Source organism: Diabrotica undecimpunctata, chromosome 3 (genome assembly GCF_040954645.1).
Source record: "Diabrotica undecimpunctata isolate CICGRU chromosome 3, icDiaUnde3, whole genome shotgun sequence".
Classification (NCBI taxonomy): Eukaryota; Metazoa; Arthropoda; class Insecta; order Coleoptera; family Chrysomelidae; genus Diabrotica; species Diabrotica undecimpunctata.
The window spans coordinates 60,825,916-60,844,364 of record NC_092805.1 but is presented as its reverse complement, the minus strand read 5'-3'; the positions used below and the strand labels follow the sequence as shown (position 1 = coordinate 60,844,364).

Sequence of the window (18,449 nt, the reverse complement as noted above, 5' to 3'; positions counted from 1 at the left end):
ATAAATCATTAACTATAAGTTGTAAATATTGTGTTATGAATAAAGATGTAAGAACCGAGTTACGCATATATTTCCGTACCCGAAAGATGAGATACTAAGATAGCGGGAACGGCTAATAGAGCAGAATGCATACCCAAGATTTAGTTGATCTACTGTTCCACCATTGTCAATCAGTCAGGGATTAATATTTGCAACAACAGAAAATACCTATAATACAACAGATTTGGATAATATTGGATAATATATTTAAATAAACGGACTTTGATGTCAAATCTCTTATACAGTGTGGTAATGTTGCTATGAAATTAATAAAAAACGTAATTACCTTCCTTCTTGTATGTAGGCTTTAAAGCCTGTTTCTTCTTCAATATTAGCCTCCTAAATTGTTTAAATTATCGCACAATCTTTTTCTTCGCCTGTTTCTTCTTCAATATTAGCCTCCTAAATTGTTAAATTATCGCACAATCTTTTTCTTGGTCTGCCAATACTTCTTCGTCCATTTGGTGACTTATCTCATACTATTCGTACTATCCTATCATCTGCCATTCTACTAATGTGTTCGTTCCACTTTTGTTTCCGTTTTGTCACCCATCCATTTATGTCTTCTATATTGCATGCTCTTCTTATGTTTTCGCTTCTCTCCCTATGCAACAGACTTTTCCCTGATATTCCTCGAAGGATTTTCATCTCTGTTGTTTCTAGTAGTTGTCTTGTTTTAGATGGGTCAAGTCTTGTCTCCGCCGTGTATGTTAATATAGGTCTAATTGCTGCTTTATAGATTCTTGTTTTTGTGTGTCTTGCCTTAGGTGTTTGTTCTTCCAGATTGTGTCATTAAGAGATCCCGCCGCTTTACTTGCTTTTAAGCTTTGTTGTCGTACTTCTTCAACATCTCCGTAACTAGTTATATCTATTTCCAAATATCTAAAACTTGCTTTCTGCTTTATTATTTTCCCATCAATTTCGATTTTACATCGTAGTGGGTATTTAGATGTCATATATTTGGTTTTTTCTGCTGATATTATCATATTGTATTTCTTTAATTATTGAAGATGTGTGGTAATCTTTGGAGCTCGTCTTTTGTCTCGGCAATTAATGAGGCGTCGTCTGCATAACATAATATTTGGATTTCTTTGTTCCCCATTCTGTAACCATAACTTTTACGTACTGCTTGTATTATTTCGTCCATTATTATATTAAAGAGAAGTGGCTTAACGAGTCACCCTGTCTGACCCCGCTTTGTACTGGTACACACTGTATTAGTTTTCCATTCTTTGCCTGTATTCGATTATGGAAATAGATGTTTTCGATGGTTTGTATAATATTAATTGGTATGTTTCTTTTTTACCGTACGTGTAAGACGTCTTCGTCTTGGATGCGATCGAAAGCCTTTGTCAGGTCTATAAAACATGGATACACTGGTTTATTGTACTCGATGGCCTTTTCTATGATTTGTCTTAGTACAAATACGGCGTCTACGCAGGATCTTCCAGATCCGAATCCTTGTTGTTCATCTGATCAGTTTATTGATTTTGTTGGTTAGGACTTTTCTGGTAAGTTTAAGTGCGGTGTTCAGTAGATTTATATTTCGATGCTGTTTCTCCATGCGTCTGGTATCTTGCAATGCAATATTAGTTTTTGTATATGTTTTGTCGTCTCTAGGGTTATACTTTCTCCGTATTTTAGAAGCTTGTTGGTTATTCCGTCTGGTCCTGGTGAATTTTTATTTTTGAGTGAATTTATGACTATCTCTACTTCCTGAAAACTGATTTCTATTTCGTGTCTTAATTCAGGTACGTTATTGTGTTGATTATTATTTTCCTTTCCTTTAAACAGTTCTTTGTCGGTATGTTATTGTATTCCTTCAATTTTGCGATTTCTTTCCGTTGGTTTCTTATGAATCTCCATATTTGTTTTTGTGTATCGTAGAAGTAGCTTTCCATCCTTTTTGTAAACTGTTCCCAGTGTTCAGTTTTTGTTGTTCTTACTAACTGATTTATTTCATTTCGTATTCTTCTATAGGTGTCTCGGGATTCTGGATTATTTGATATTTTGTACTTCGTATAGGCCTCTCGTTTCTCTTTACATTTCTCTTTTATTTCTTTTCTGAACCATGGTGTATTGTTTCTTTTGTTCAGTATGACTTTGCGTTTTTCTAGAGCTTCTGTTGCTGCTTCTTCAAATTTATTTTTAATTTTTACCCAGCTCACGTTTATATCTTCGATGTCGTCTATTTGTTTCAGCTGTATCTTATGTGCTAGCCTCCTTTGGTACATTTCTCTTGTAGAGTCGCTCCACAGTGATTCTACATTGAATTTTTCCTCGGTGATTTCCTATAGAAAATGTTTTGGTGTTATTTTCATTCTTATTTTTGCTAGTACTAGTTTGTGTTCACTCCCTTTGTGTTTGAATTTGCTTTGGGTGGATTTTTCTATTAGTGAATATAAAATCAATCATAGATTTGTGCCCCCTGGAGTTTTCAAATGTATACTTATTCTGGAGCTTATGGTCGAAAAATGTATTATTGATTCTCAGTTCGTTAAATGCACAGAGATTAACCATGAGTTCTCCATTTGCGTTGACATGATTTTCATTAAATCTTTGTTTTACTCCTGGAACTATTTCATTTCCGATTCGTGCATTAAAGCCACCCAAAAGAATTAAGGGCTCTTCATGAGGTATTTCATCCAGGATGGTTTGCAATTGTTCGTAGAATGCCTCTCGTTCCTCCTTAGATTTGCCGTTCTCGGGGCTATAGATAGATATGACATTTAATTTTTCGTAGCCTATTGTGATGTTCATATGTATTATTCTTTCGGAGATATAACGGCAGTTATTTATATTGTCTTTAATTTTTTTATGGACAAGTATACCAATGCCTGCTCGTGCTCGTTCTTCTTTCTTCACTCCACTGTATGCTAGAAAATATTGGTTATAGTCTCTTTGGCCTTTACCTTTCTTCTTGGTTTCTTGGATTGCACAAATGTCTATGTTTTTATTTATCAGTTCTTCTATTATCTCCTGGTCTTTGTTGTTGAAAGAAGCAATGTTCCATGTTGGTAATCTGATTGTGGGCTTATATTTCCTTCTCGCTTTCCTTTTTTTGCGTGGTTCGTCATCTTAGGTTCCGTCTGGCATTACATTACAATACCTTATATTGTAAAAACGAGAACATCGAGAAGAGCCCAAAAATATACTGGGTGTACCATTAAAAAAAAGATAGTTTGTTTTACCCTGTCAATATGGGTGACCCTGTATGTTTAAAAACATTTTCAAAATATGGTCCTGTCCTATATATGCTCCAACTACCCAAATTTTAGAAAATAAGAGGAAACTTAAGAAATAAGAGGTCTTATATTCTGCAATAACGAATAGAACAATCAAGTGAAAAAATATGGTCATTGATAGTATCTTACTGATTTCGGCTAATCCCACTGTTTTTTTTTGTGATTTTATTTATACCAGCTATTTACTAGCAATTTAAGATTTGACACGTACATTTCTTACCAAAACATTTTTTCAGTTCTAATGTATTGTTGTGTTATGGGTACGTCGAGTACTGTATGCAATAATTCTAGATAAATCTGATGGTCAGGATTGTTTTCAGTAAATATGGATTAAAAAATAAAGTTTGTGTTTCCTTACTTTTGTAATAACTGTTTTAAATTGATTTATTTGAAGAAAAAAATAGTCATTTCAATTGTAAATATACTAAAAATCACCAATAACGTTCCAGTTTAATATATATAAAAGGGCAGAAAGAAGCGTATACTGTTTAAAGTGTTGACCAGAATGAACGTGTCTACAAAATTCCCGTTTGCCAGTGGCGTACTTTTCTGGGAGTGTATCAAAAAAAGAATGAAAAAAAATTTAATTCTTAAAAAAAACGTTAAGGGGATTTTTTGTTAAATTAGCTGATGCCTAGTTTGCTACCTACAATCTAGTGCCTTGCAGTCATTCAAAATCTGGTTGACGGATTCAGGTTCTATGCCATAGATTCGGTTTCATTAATTATCGATGAAACAGCTCCATTGTATGAAGGTGTCCATTAACTGGCGCATGTCCAGTTATAATGCTGAGCCAATTCGGATTCGGGCTTTTCTTGGAGTTATGGAGTTCTTGAAAAGAATGTTGTATTGGTTTGATAATCTGCGATATGTAAGTATAATCATAGAAAGTATGACGTCATGAGAACCAGTTTTCTTGAAACTCTACTCAATTAAGTCACAATCTGTATCCCTGCTGCCTATTATCAAATTTTTAAATGTTGTAATTTTATATACAAATGTCACATCAATGGTTTTATATTTTAAGCGTTACAGTAGTTTATTTAAATTGCTTCCTCGGTGTCCTCCCATCACTCATAATCCAATTCACAACTGATTCATTATTTAAATTAATAACAACAGGAGATATGTTACTAGCATCAAGTACCTTTATTGTCGTTCAATAATCATTAGCACCGTTTTTGGCATACCTGATATAGTTTCCCCATTTTTCCGGTCTAGCTTTAAATGATACTTAAGTCCTTACCTAAGTATAAATTAACTAAGACTTTTATTTTATCTGTTCAATTGCTTCTTTCCAAAATACTTTTTTTGTCGTCAGACCAAACGTTGTCTAATAGGTTAAACTGGCAATGCATAGAGGCAGTTTTAAGACAAAATAATGATATTCAAGACACAAAAATAAAGAACGAACGACTGTGATTCTATAAAGAAAAAAGCAAAATGAATATTTAGACTAATGGAGGAAATAACTGGAACGACAAAGAAGAAAAGTCTAAAATTTTACATAACTGTTAACTATTCTAAACACATTTCATGCGGAGCTACAATAGGTCTTAACTTTTGTCCTACATTCTTAACATAAATATTTTTTAGAATATCTTGGCGCATGAGAAATAGTTTAATTGTAAAAGAAAACAAATATAGAAATAATATTTCTACGTTATAATGAACACACAAAATATTATCGTATTTTAAGTTGGTATCGTAGTTATAAAGTATTGTATAAAAATATTCATTCTGAATAGATAAAAATATGTGAGTGATTCACTTTTTTCTTTTATTCTGAGAAATAATCACCGAAGTACAGTTTTTTGTTACTTACAATTATATTGTAACGAGATTAAATAAAACGAGCGGTTCGAATTTATATACATATATTTATTTATAACTTTACAGTTCGGTAGTATCTTAATAACTAACTCTACTTCTAACATTGTCACCTATATATACTACAGTTACTACGTTCGAGAATATTCTGGCGTTGTCCCACCTCTAGTTCGCCTACGTGACCGGTTATTCTCTCTCGCACTCGATACACGGAGAAGCTTCTGGAAGGGTATTAGAGATGCAATGCAACCTTTACCTGGGCCATGCCGAGAGCATGTTTGTAACACTGCTCCCCTCTTAAATCTGATCGTCCCGATCATCAACTCTATATGTAGGCACAGGATGGCGGAATCTACAGGACTCTCCAGCTCTGCATGAACCCTTTAGAAAGAAATAACAGTCTACTGACTTTGAAGGATACGATCTCATCGGGTTAATGCAACACACAGTAATTCGTACGCCGGTTTCTCGGAAGATTACTTCAAGCATGCTTCTGACAATCTTCCAATCCAGATTATCTAGTGCATGGCCTATCTTGGGTAAGGCCAAATTCTTGATGTCGTAATTGCACACAATTTTCTTCAAATTAGTTAGAGCACGCCATATATCCTCGTAGCTTGCCCTGTCTGTATACGACCTCCTAGTCACCATATACAACAAAGATCGAGAACCATCTTCTAATCTCAGTACTCTTCCAACTTTAGGCTGCTGGTTTTTTAACTCGTCCAAACGACCGAATTTCTTATAAAATACGGATGAGATTCCTTTAGTCATCTCAAGATCTTGGGCAACACAGTGGGCTAGAGAGACGTTATGCGGAACACTAAAAAGATCCTGCTGAACTTCTGTGGTCACGCCGAATCTAGCACTCTTTCTCTCTGCGTAATTTGACATAAATTCATTAAAGCTTGGTCGCCGGTCATCGTTGCTCTCATGTTGAAGGGTTCGTGCTTCTTCTGTTTCATTTGAGCCAGCATATGGTGCAAGACGATTTATGTGAACTACTTTTGGTTTACCTTTCGGCAACTTCTTAATTCGGTATATTACGTCATTTATTTTCTTTTTAATTTCATATGGACCTTCCCATTGTCTTTGCAGTTTGGGAGACAAGCCTCGACGACGTTGTGGATTATAAAGCCAAACAAGATCACCTACTTTATAGCTTTCACTCTTGCATCGAGAATCATATTGATCTTTCATTCTGTCACTGGCTATCTGGATGTGTTGTCGGGCAAGTTCATGAATGTTGTTCATTCTTAACTTCAGGCGGTCGACATAATCTTCGCTTGCAACATGTTCTTCGGAAGGTCTGCAGCCAAACTCTAGGTCGCAGGGTAAACGAACTTCACGACCTAACATCAGACAGGTTGGAGTCTGGCCTGTAGTTTCATTCACGGCCGAGCGGTAGGCCATTAGGAATAAATGAATGTGCTGGTCCCAATCTCTTTGATGTTCTGATACAACTTTGGACAGGTGTTTACCCATTGTTCGGTTCATTCTCTCGACCATTCCATCTGATTGAGGATGCAGGGGTGTCGTTCTGGTCTTATTGACACCAATCAATTTACAAACGTTTTGGAATAGGGTTGACTCAAAGTTTCGCCCTTGGTCGGAGTGGATCTCCAAAGGAACACCAAATCGGCTAAAGAATTCTTTAACAAGTACCTCTGCAACGGTAGCAGCTTCTTGATTTGGTATCGCATAGGCCTCAGTCCATTTCGTAAAATAATCCATGGCTACCAGGATATATTTATTTCCATCATTTGTCTCTGGAAGTGGACCTGCAATGTCGATTGCTACTCTTTCCATAGGACTACCAACATTGTACTGTCTCATGGGTGCCCTCTTTTTACCAGCTGGCCCATTACTGGTTGCACACAGTTCACATTTCCGGCACCATCTTCTTACATCATCTTTACAGTTCACCCAATAGAACCGTTCTCGAACCTTTTGCAGAGTCTTCGTGATACCAAAGTGTCCACCTGATGCACCGTCATGCAACTGACGCAATACTTCTGACACTTTACTTTTAGGTACAATCAACTGAAGCTTAGTTTCTGTACCATCATCGTTCTCAAAGGTTCTATACAGAAGATCATCTTTCAGCACTAGACAATTCCATTGGCTCCAGTAACACTTGACTTCTGGACTACATGCACTAATGTCTTGCCAAGAAGGTCTTTCACTTCGACGCATCCAATCCAATACTCTTTTTATACATGGATCATCTGCTTGAGCGTCTTGTAGCTGTTGAGGCTGCCATTGATCATTAATGACGGTGGTTCGTCTCACGGGGCAAAGTCGTTCTTCTAATTTAAGACAGTGATTACAGTTTGCACTGCACGGCCGTCTCGAAAGGGCATCAGCATTTGAATGAACTCTGCCAGCCCTGTGTTCGATCTCGTAATCATATTCTTGCAATCGTTCTAACCATCTTGCCATCTGGCCCTCTGGATTACGGAATTGTAGAAGCCATTTTAGAGCAGCGTGATCCGTGCGAAGAAGAAACTTTCTGCCATACAAGTATTTATGGAAATGCTCGCAAGCCTTTACTACGCCTAGCAATTCTCTCCTAGTAACGCAATAGTTTCTTTCTGGTTTTGACAAGACTTTGCTAAAGTAAGCGATGACTTTCTCCTGTCCATCTTGGATTTGTGAGAGAACAGCTCCTATTGCACTGTTGCTTGCATCGGTGTCCAACACAAATTTTCCTGCCTGTCTAGGGTAGCTTAAAATCGGTGCGCTGGTTAGAGCCATTTGTAAGTTTTCGAAAGCTCTTTGACACTCTTCGCTCCATGTATATTCTTTGCCTTCTTCTGTCAACTTTGTTAATGGCTTGGAGATGTTGGCAAATCCTTTGACAAAACGTCGGTAATATGTACATAGGCCAAGAAAACTTCTAATTTCGTGTTTATCTCTTGGTACAGGCCAATCCTTAATTGCTGAAAGTTTTTCAGGATCAGCTGTTACACCATTACTTGCTACAATATGTCCCAAGTACTTCACTTCTCGTCGAAACAAGTGACATTTCTTTGGACTTAACTTTAAATTCGCTGCCCTCAATCGTTGAAAGACTTCTGTCAGATTATTGGCATGTTCATCGAAGGATCTTCCAACCACAATTACATCATCCAAATAAACCAGGCATGTTTTCCATGTTAGACCTCTTAAAACTGCCTCCATTAATCTTTCAAATGTGGCCGGGGCATTACATAAACCAAAGGGCATAACTGTAAACTGCCAAAGCCCTGATCCTATCGAGAATGCGGTTTTTTCACGATCAGCTGGCTCCATGTCTACTTGCCAATATCCACTTTTCAGATCGAGTGTGGAGAACCAACGAGAACCAGAAAGTGTATCCAAAGTATCGTCTATTCGGGGCAAAGGATAACTATCTTTTTTAGTTACTGCATTGAGCTGTCGGTAGTCAATACAAAAACGTGTTGAACCATCTTTCTTCTTTACTAGCACTACTGGTGATGTCCATGGACTATTTGATGGTTCAATTACCCCTTGTTTGTTCATATCTTTGATGATGTCTTCGGCTTCATCTCTTTTCGCAAATGGAAGTCGTCTAGGTTGTTGTCTGATTGGCTGAGCGTCTCCGGTATTAATTTTATGCTTTACTATGCTTGTTTTGCCATTATCCTTCTTATCCATGGCAAAAACATCTTGAAATTCTATCAGCATAGACTTCACTTTTTTTGTTCGTTCATCATCAAGGTCTTGGCACGTTTTAATCATCGTCTCAACAAGCTCCTTTGGATACTTAGATTTCGACGGTTTCTCATTAGTATTCATGGAACAAATCGAAGCCACGGGAACACACTGTCCGATCAAAGTTCTTTTACTTAACTTAATAGCATTTCCCTTTAAATTCATAACTCTTACAGGGACGACATCTCGAATTCTCACCAAAGCTTTTGCCGTTAGGAACTCGGCATTATTCACATCTTCGACCATCCTTAAACTTCCCTCTCGGCAGTTACCATCAGGTCTGGTCATCAAAATTTTCTCACTATTACCGGGTATTGTTACGTCACAAGTAGTTATTAAGCTGATAACGTCTTCTTTGTCTTCATGAAACGGCAACTCTTCACCACTGATCTCGAGAACTCCATCTTTGACATTCAATACAGCCCCAACTTTCCTTAGTAAATCCATCCCCAATATGAACTCATCGGAGATCTCTGCAATTAATACTGTATGTTTCACTGTGGTCTGGCCAATGGATACTGACATATTAGCCTCGCCATATGTATTAATTATCTCACCAGTTGCTGTTCTAAGCTTTACTGTTGCAGGCAATAATTTAAGATGGCCTCGTACTACTTCTGGCCGTGCAATAGTTCTCGTTGCACCTGTATCTACCAAAAACGATCTACATTTATTATTGATACGACCCTCTATGTACAAGCTATGAATTCCACCTGAGGACGTAATGTTCACAGTTACTATGGGGGCTGTGTTTCTCGAGGTCGGCAGTTGCCCCTTGTTGTCGACCCGTTCTAGTTTTCCGACTGTTGTATCATTTTCTTGCAATTACGGCGAATATGACCTACGTCACCGCAATTCCAACATCTGGGCTGGCGTCTCTTCGGCATCGTGTTACGAACTACTTTTCGTACCATTTCTTCCAGACGTTCATCGTTTGGTTCGTCGCCTTCTTCAATGGTTCTTACTCGATGACTCCGTGAAGTTTGACTGGCTGTTTCATGTTCCAAGGCAATAGCGAGCGCTTCATCTAGAACTTTTGGTCTTGCTAGTCTTAAAGCTTTCTGTAATTCACTTTCTTTTAACCCATTGACGAAGGTATCTACAGCAATTTCTTCTAAAATGTTGTCTGGTACCTCCGGATAAGCCAACCGCACTATACGAGCAACATCTGCTTCAAACTCTTGCAGATTTTCACTTGCTCGTTGAATTCTACTTCTTAGTTGCGCCTTGTAGACTTGTTGTAGATGGGCATCTCCATAACGTTTGTCTAGTCGGGTAAACAAGGTCTGGTAACATTTTTCTTGACCCTTAGGAATCGATCTTAGGATATCTGCAGCATCACCTCGTAAAGCAGCAGTCAAGGAAACAGCTTTTTCTTGTTCTGTCCAATGATTGGCTGTCGCAATAGCTTCAAATTGTCTAAGGTATATGGACCAAGAAGACTTTCCATCAAATGGTGGCAATTTGAATCTCATATTATGTGTCGTTTCGTCTCTAGGTGATTCTTCTTTCACTACCGGATCTAAGGCTATTGTATTAACTGTTGGTAGCACTTTTGTATTAGTTATCATGCTCTCTAACTGTTTGATCTTGTCTTCTACGTTGTTTACATTTTTCTGTATGTTATCGAATGTTCTTGAGACTTCTTCAAATTTCTCATTGTTTTGATTACATACTTCTTTAATTATTTGAGAAGTCTCGTCGAATCTTCTAGACACATTTTCAAATTTCTCGTCATTTTGTCTAGCTATTTCTTTAATAATTTGAGACGTTTCATTGAATCTTTCATCGTTCTTTCGAGAAGATTCTTCAATTTTTTGCGAAGTTACTTCAATCATTTGAGACGTTTCATCGAATCTTTTGGAAACAGTCTCGAATTTATCATCAGTTTTTTTAGAAGTTTCTTCTATCTTCAATAAAACTGCTTCTTCTGCTGACTGAAAATGGAATGTCTCTGGATCATCTCCATTCTTGTTAAGAACATTCTTCAGTCGTTCTTGGAGGATCTTCTTGGACCCGTTGCAATCTTCATCGCGTTCTTCTAGTTGCTCTCGCAACTGTTTTACTGAGAGTTGTACTAGCAGCATCTTTCTTTAGGCACACACGTACTTTTTTAAATGTTCTTTCGTACAAAGGGCACTACCGAACTACGCGGATGTTCCCGACGAACAATACTTTTCAAAAGTTCAAAAGTCTTTTCCAAAAATCACTGCTGAATTTATTTGCAAATCTCACACCGGACACCAACTGTAACGAGATTAAATAAAACGAGCGGTTCGAATTTATATACATATATTTATTTATAACTTTACAGTTCGGTAGTATCTTAATAACTAACTCTACTTCTAACATTGTCACCTATATATACTACAGTTACTACGTTCGAGAATATTCTGGCGTTGTCCCACCTCTAGTTCGCCTACGTGACCGGTTATTCTCTCTCGCACTCGATACACGGAGAAGCTTCTGGAAGGGTATTAGAGATGCAATGCAACCTTTACCTGGGCCATGCCGAGAGCATGTTTGTAACAATATTTATAACAAAAGGTACTGAAAACAGACCTCGAAAAGAACTGTATTGTCTAGTTATCATTATACTTACAACAATTCTTTGAAGATTTCCTTCTATCACAGAGTTCAGGTAACGGTTTGGGTTGCCTCTGCAGACCCATGACGTCAGGTGGATCCATTGGATTTTTCAGGTACATTTCATCGATGTGAGAGGGGCTACCCCATGATTCTCCGAATGCAGATCCATGACCGGTATGGATAAATGAATGTTGAAGCGGTTTGCTAAAAATATACAAGTATAATAACAATACAGTGTATGTTGATATGTATTTTATAATAAGAAAAAAACTATTCTTGAAGCAAAGCTTCTATACTGGCGTTATATTCCTTTTTTTTCTCTACAATAAAATGCTCTAGATCAATTCGTTCTAGTCATCATATATTTACTCTAAGCAGGCTTAAATTAAAACCCGCATGAAAAGTAACCAACAAAATATAGACATTAAATGGGAAATAAAAAATTAAAAGAATATCTGTCACTAAAAGATTCGATTCGTAACGATTGTCAAAATTTAACAAAAATCATAAATATCATCCGATTAATAACAACATTAAATCTCTGTTTAAAGTTTTATAATAATTCTTGTTTTAAAATAATTTCATATAAATACAATTATTATTTTCAAACATATTATTTAGTTTATACTGGGTGTCCAAAAACTCTCCTGGCAAACGAATACCGGAGATTCCTCAGATAATTTTAAGACAATTTAACTAAATTCACCTAGTCCAAAATTCTTAACTCTCCTGGCAAACGAATACCGGAGATTCCTCAGATAATTTTAAGACAATTTAACCAAATTCACCTAGTCCAGGGAAAGTCCTAGGGAAAAAAATTTGGTGTTTATTGAAAGTAAACTAAATGCACGACCAAATACTTACCATGTCGGGATAGTATTATGAGGTTTTTTCCTGGTTTTTCCCTCATAATTTACTATGCAATCACTAACAGGAGATTTTTACTGTCATCACGGCATGTGTTTGTCTTTTTAAAGACGAATTACATGCTATGATTTTTTCTGACGGATATTCTCAAGTTAAAGTAAATTTCACGTAATCGAATGTCGTCCCAGGTCGACTTACAAGTAAAGTCGTCCCAGGAACGCAACTCAACAATATTGGCAATATCATTTTAAAGTTGTCTACTTTAAAATGTATAATGTATGTCTGAATTGTCAATATAAATGAGTCACATAAAATTAAATTATTAGAAGAATTTTTCACTAAGTAACAAAAAAACAAAATTTGTTTAATTTACTGATGTTTGTATTTTGAGAACGATTTCGGAAGTGGAAATTGAAACCTCAATAAACGTACTTTTAGTCCAGTTACTGTGGCATTTTCCCTTTAAATTTTTTATAACTGCACCGATTTATCTGAAATTTTTACAGTGGGTAGTAAATTACTCAAAAAACATAAGTTATATGGTGTCGATGTGTGCTTCTACCCCTGGGGTGGTTGGCACCCCATCTAGGAGGTTAAACTTTTTACACTCAAAATAACCCCGGGAATTGATATAGAATCAAATTTTAAACAAAAAATGTCATATAAATTTTTTTCGCTAAATTAATACTTTTTGAGTTATACGCACTTGAAAAAGTAAACTTTTCGCAAAAAATAACATGTTTTCCAATGATTTTATACGAATAACTCAAAAACAAAGCGTTTTATTGAAAAATCTATAATGAGCAAAAAAAAGCTTATAAAAAACAAAGAGATTCTTTCTTTATTGAGTTTTATAAGTACAATACTAAGCGATTTATAATTGTTTAAAGATGACTTTTTATTTTTGGGATACTATACTCATGATGCATTTAACATCAAATATCGGAAAATGGACATCTTTTTTGATAAAAACTCATACAACACTTTTTAAAGAGCTAGAAAAAACCTTTAAAATGAGCTATGTTAAAAGCCATTTCGATTAAAACAAAGCGACATACGAAGGAAAGAATTTGAATTACTCTAGCGTTTAAAAAAAAACGAGCAGTATAAGTAACACTATTTCGATCAGAATTGAAATTAAACGTATATTTTCTACAATTCATTTTATTTTAGTGTTATTTATAAGTTTTAAAGGTTTAGCCTGTTTAAAATGCGTATTTTTTGAAAAAATCATGTTTAAATTAAAACATCTTTTTTTTTAATTATCTAAAAATTTACATTTTTTCAAAATAAATCTAAAACTATAAGAGATACGTGAAAATGGTTCTATAAAAAAATGTAGTTTTTTTCTTAACAAAAATTTTGATTTTTTTATTTTCGTTGTAGCTCGAAAAATAATAGAGATATAGCCAATTTAAGTTTGAGATACAGCGGCTGACACACCTGTAATCAGCACTTTGGCCCTTTACTATTTAAAAAGAAAGAATTTTAACATATTTTAATCTACTTAGTCTTGTAGCTTTTGAAATGACCTTCAAAATATTTTTTAATGGACACTGTAGCTTAAAAATTAACGGAGTTATTCTAAAAAAATTGTGGAGCATGTTATTTATATTTTGGAGCATCAACTTATTTTCTGTATATATAAATGCTTTATTCAAGTATATTCGAAAAACTGGTAACAGACACACTAACACTCACACAAATATGTATATAATACATACATACATACATATATATGTTATGTATATAATATAGGCACCTCTAAACTGAACATTTGCTTCAGAGAACTAACGAACAAAGAGAACCGACACTCCATTGAAGTTGCGTGGGCAAGCCGCCAATGAGTGCCAATGACAGGAGTACTTCAGATCTCGAAGACATTTTAGAAGCTGGGAGATACTGTACAATTTTGCTGTATGGCCTTGCCAAAGACACCCACATGAACAAAATGAATAAGGTCGAAGATTATTCATCATTACTTAAACAAATGCGATACGAATCGTTTATTAAAGCCACAACTAAAAATAGTGCAGTTAAATTATCATTTCTTGTACCAACTGTATGTGCCCTGAATGAGCATATCAAAAGAGTTTATTTACAAACTCAGATATGGCTTGGAAACAAAGAGATTGATATAACGGATTGGGGATGGTTCAAGAGTGATGATATTTTACAACCAATAAAAATGACAAGTTCACCTGCACCAGAAGAACTATTGAAACTGATTTTTTGCAATTGCAAAAGCACAGCGTGTGGCTGTCGTACACTAGGTCTATTTTGCAATGCTACGTGTGGAACATGCTCTGGCGACAATTGTCAAAACTGTCCTGCAATAGACGAAGAGGTGGAGTTAGAACACGACGAGAATGACGCTTCAGACAATGAATAATTTGATATATTGTAAATAATTTTTATTTTTGTAAATATATTTTGTATACTTTCTAATGTAAAGTATTTTCATGCATAATTTTTTACAATAAAAACAGCATGAGTATACTTAATTTTTTTATTTAGACATTTACCAAAGGGGAATTTGTTTCGTGAGCATATAGGTGGTTTTTAAGGGTTGAAAATAAGCAACCAATCAAAAAATATTTTATTGATAAGAAAGGAATTTTTGAATATAAATGTACATTAAAAACTTTTGAAGTTGTTTAAAAAGATTTTTTTATATATTTTGACATAGGGGGTAGTTTTTAAGGGTTGAAGTGTTGCAATCAACCAAAATTATTTTATATAAGCAGAGAATTACATTGTAGATGATATAAATGCACTACAAAAGCGTTTGAACCTGTTAAACGATTTTTTACAATTATTTTTATTAAACGGGGTGGTTTTTAAGATTATTTAAGGGTTGAGAATGTACACAATATCCATTAATATAATTGACAATATTTCAATTACCTAATTTAACACGATTTAAATCCATAAAATGCTTTAATATAAATTTTTTTCATTATTTTCAATAAGGGGTGATTTCACCCCTTAAAAATAAAAAGCTCACCTATCGCATATAGAACTTTTGAAGAGGGAGGTAAGATAAGCCTAATTCCAAATTATTAGCAAAATCGATTCAGTTATAAAAAATTTAGAGGTATTGACCTCTTTTCCTCCACAGTGACTGGAGTATTTAACCTTTAATTGTGGCTTATTCCCATTTAAATAGTAATTACATTGTTAAATTGTTATCAGTCCGTGAAGTTTCTCTTTTAGTTTTTTGCATTCAATCACAACAATTTCAATTCAACAAAAATGGTTTTTACTGATAAGGAATACGCTGATATACATTTAGTTTATTGCGAAATGAGGTGTAACGCTCGAGTAGTAACAAAGATACGCTGAAAAATTTCCCGATTAAGAGAAATAAGTTTAGAGTTCCCAAAAAATAATGAAACAGGGCGATATAATTATATAACAGCAGCACATGAGGATGTTATTTTAATGGAAGTTAAGAAAAATTTAGAAATTGGCGTTCGAAGACTACCTACCATGTTTCCTACAATTTCAAAATCTTCCGCAGGAAATATCTTACACAACGAAAATTGATAACCTTTTTATTTTACAAAGGTAGAAACACTGCTACAAGGAGATTTTCCTATTCGTGAAAAAGTCGCTATATGGTTACAAAATCAGAAAAATCAAAATGAAGATTTTTTCAGATTCATTTTGTTTTGCGTCGAAGCTACATTCACAAAAAATTAAATTTTTAATGTAAATAACGCACATTATTATTCGTACGTTGGTGACAATCCCCAAGTTGTTCAAGAATTTAAGTATCAGCATAGGTTTACCATAAACGTCTGGATAGGATAGTTGATTATCTACTTGGACCCTTGGAATAGCCTGTCCGTTTGAATGGTGCTGATTATTTACATTTTCTACAAAATGTTTTACCTAATTTATTAAATGATGTGCCTTTAAATATTCGGCAAAACTCGTGGTTTCTACATGACTGCTGTCGGGCTAACTTTAACAGAAATGTACGAGACTTTCTTGATAATAACTACGAAGACCACTGGATTGGAAGAGGCGGTCCAGTTACTTCGCCAGCAAGGTCGTCGAATTTGAACCCTTGCGATTATTGTATTGAGGATATATAAAAGCATTTGTTTATTCTGTTCCCATACAAAATCATGCAGAACTTTGGCTAAGGGTACAAGATGCCTGCAACGAATAATGGTCATCACATTGAGCATCTTTTGCTACTATCTACCGTTGATACATGTTCTTTTGTGTTACTCGTAGTTTCGTTCCATCTTAATAAATACTTAGTTTTGAAAAACCTTTAAAAAAATTTTGTTTCAAATTGATTTTTTGCTTCTTTCCCCAAACTGTGCTTCTTTCACAAAACCGACGCCTATGAACGGTACTAGAAATTCGCAATTAATGGAATCGATTCAACTCGATGGAGGATAAATAACTGCACCAACTTTCGTTTTTTTAACTAGAAGCGTTCTGGAGGTATTTAAAAAAAAAAACTAATTACAAGGCACCATCTTTAAAGAGGTCAGCTCCATTAGGAAGCATTTTCGGACTTTCTGGAGATCCTGTATAATAATTAAATTTACTATCAAATGATATTTATTTCTATTTTATTATAAATATTTTGTCTAAATTTGACAGGTTTGTTTTAAATAAACACCGCATGCTTTAATACGTTAACAGTTGGAGTTGGAACAAACATAATAATTTACTGAATTTGTTTAAAATATAACAAATAAATTAAACATAAAATTACTTTATTTAATTTTAAATATATTATTTAAACCTTAAAAATACAGAAAACATAGTATGAAGCTCCGGCATAGTCTACAACAGAAATTTTTTATACGTTAAAATTGGTATGTAAAATTTGCCGTACACTTTCTTTTTCAATTCCTACAGTTTTGTCATCGTATGAATACTTATCGACGTTTTTTTTTTTCGATACCATCAGCCGTGTGGTCAAACAAGTGTAAAATTAAAATGAATAAAACAAAATCAGTCCAAGTGACTTTTACCTTGAGAAGAGACCATAGTCCCCCAGTTTCACTTAACAATATCCAACTTCCTCAATCCTCTAGCACCAAATACCTAGGAATACATCGTGACTCAAAACTCCATTGAAAAGAACATATTCTTAAGAAGCGGAGACATTTTGACCTAAGAATGAATGATCTAAACTGGCTAGACCCTAGAAAATAGAATCCTTGTGTATAAAGCTGTTATAACACCTGTTTGGAGTATGGATTTCAACTCTAGGGATGTGCGAGCAAGTCAAATACAACCATAATTCAAAGAAGCCAATCGAAAATACTGCGCACGCGATAACACACACTTCTTCTTCTTAGAGTGCCGTCTCCCTACGGAGGTTGGCAATCATAATGGCTATTTTTATTTTTGAACTTGTTGCTTTAAACAAATCAATCGATCTGCATTGATACAAATCACGTAGATTCTTCAACCATGAGTTCTGCCTTCGGCCAACAGATCTTCTTCCTTGGAATCACACAGTAACCCCTTACTTTAACCTCTAATAGAACATAATCCCATAGTGGTCTTGTCACTGGAGAAGACCTCACCAAGCCAACAGGAGCCCTTTGCTTTGCAGCCAGCAAATTAGTTTATACATAGAACATTATTTGTGTTTTATTATATGTGCATCATTAGAATATGACAGAATATCATAGTATATAGAATATCATGTGTATCATTATATCTCTGATGCTTTTATGCGCGCCGAAATGTATTTTAAGTACATATTTGTATAATAGCATAGTCGTCAGAGATTTGACCCTTAAAAATTAAACGAACAAGCTGAATTTGGCTGAAAATGTCAATTATGGGACCCCAAAAAAATCCAAAAAAGTTTACCACTCCTACCTTCCGGCTTCGGAACGGATAAAATCGATTTATCAAGAATCTGTACGTAGAAAATGTTTCAAATAAAAAACGTAGCTGAGATAATGTTGAACAAAAATGTTTATTAGCACTTTTCGTGTAGAATAAACCGTTCTCTCAAAAACAACGCTTGAAGCGACCGGCGATTTTCAATTCGATATCTTTTGATCAGAGTGTCCTATTGACAAAAATCAAAATCCGTTTAAAAGGTAAAGGGTACAGGTTTCTTATGCAATTTTTGTATTTTGCCGCAAATAAAGTTTTGCCACTTTTTATTAA

General features: G+C 35.0%; 1 protein-coding gene across 3 annotated transcripts in view; it reads right to left on the bottom strand.

The window, feature by feature from the left end:
• The window catches only part of Ack (activated Cdc42 kinase), an 81,349-nt gene that overhangs the window by 31,593 nt on the left and 31,307 nt on the right, over nt 1-18,449 (bottom strand). For all 3 annotated transcript variants that reach the window (XM_072525984.1, XM_072525986.1, XM_072525985.1), the window contains exon 8: nt 11,434-11,624. In XM_072525984.1, coding sequence (XP_072382085.1) covers nt 11,434-11,624 — 191 coding nt within the window. The remainder of the gene's footprint in view (nt 1-11,433; nt 11,625-18,449) is intronic.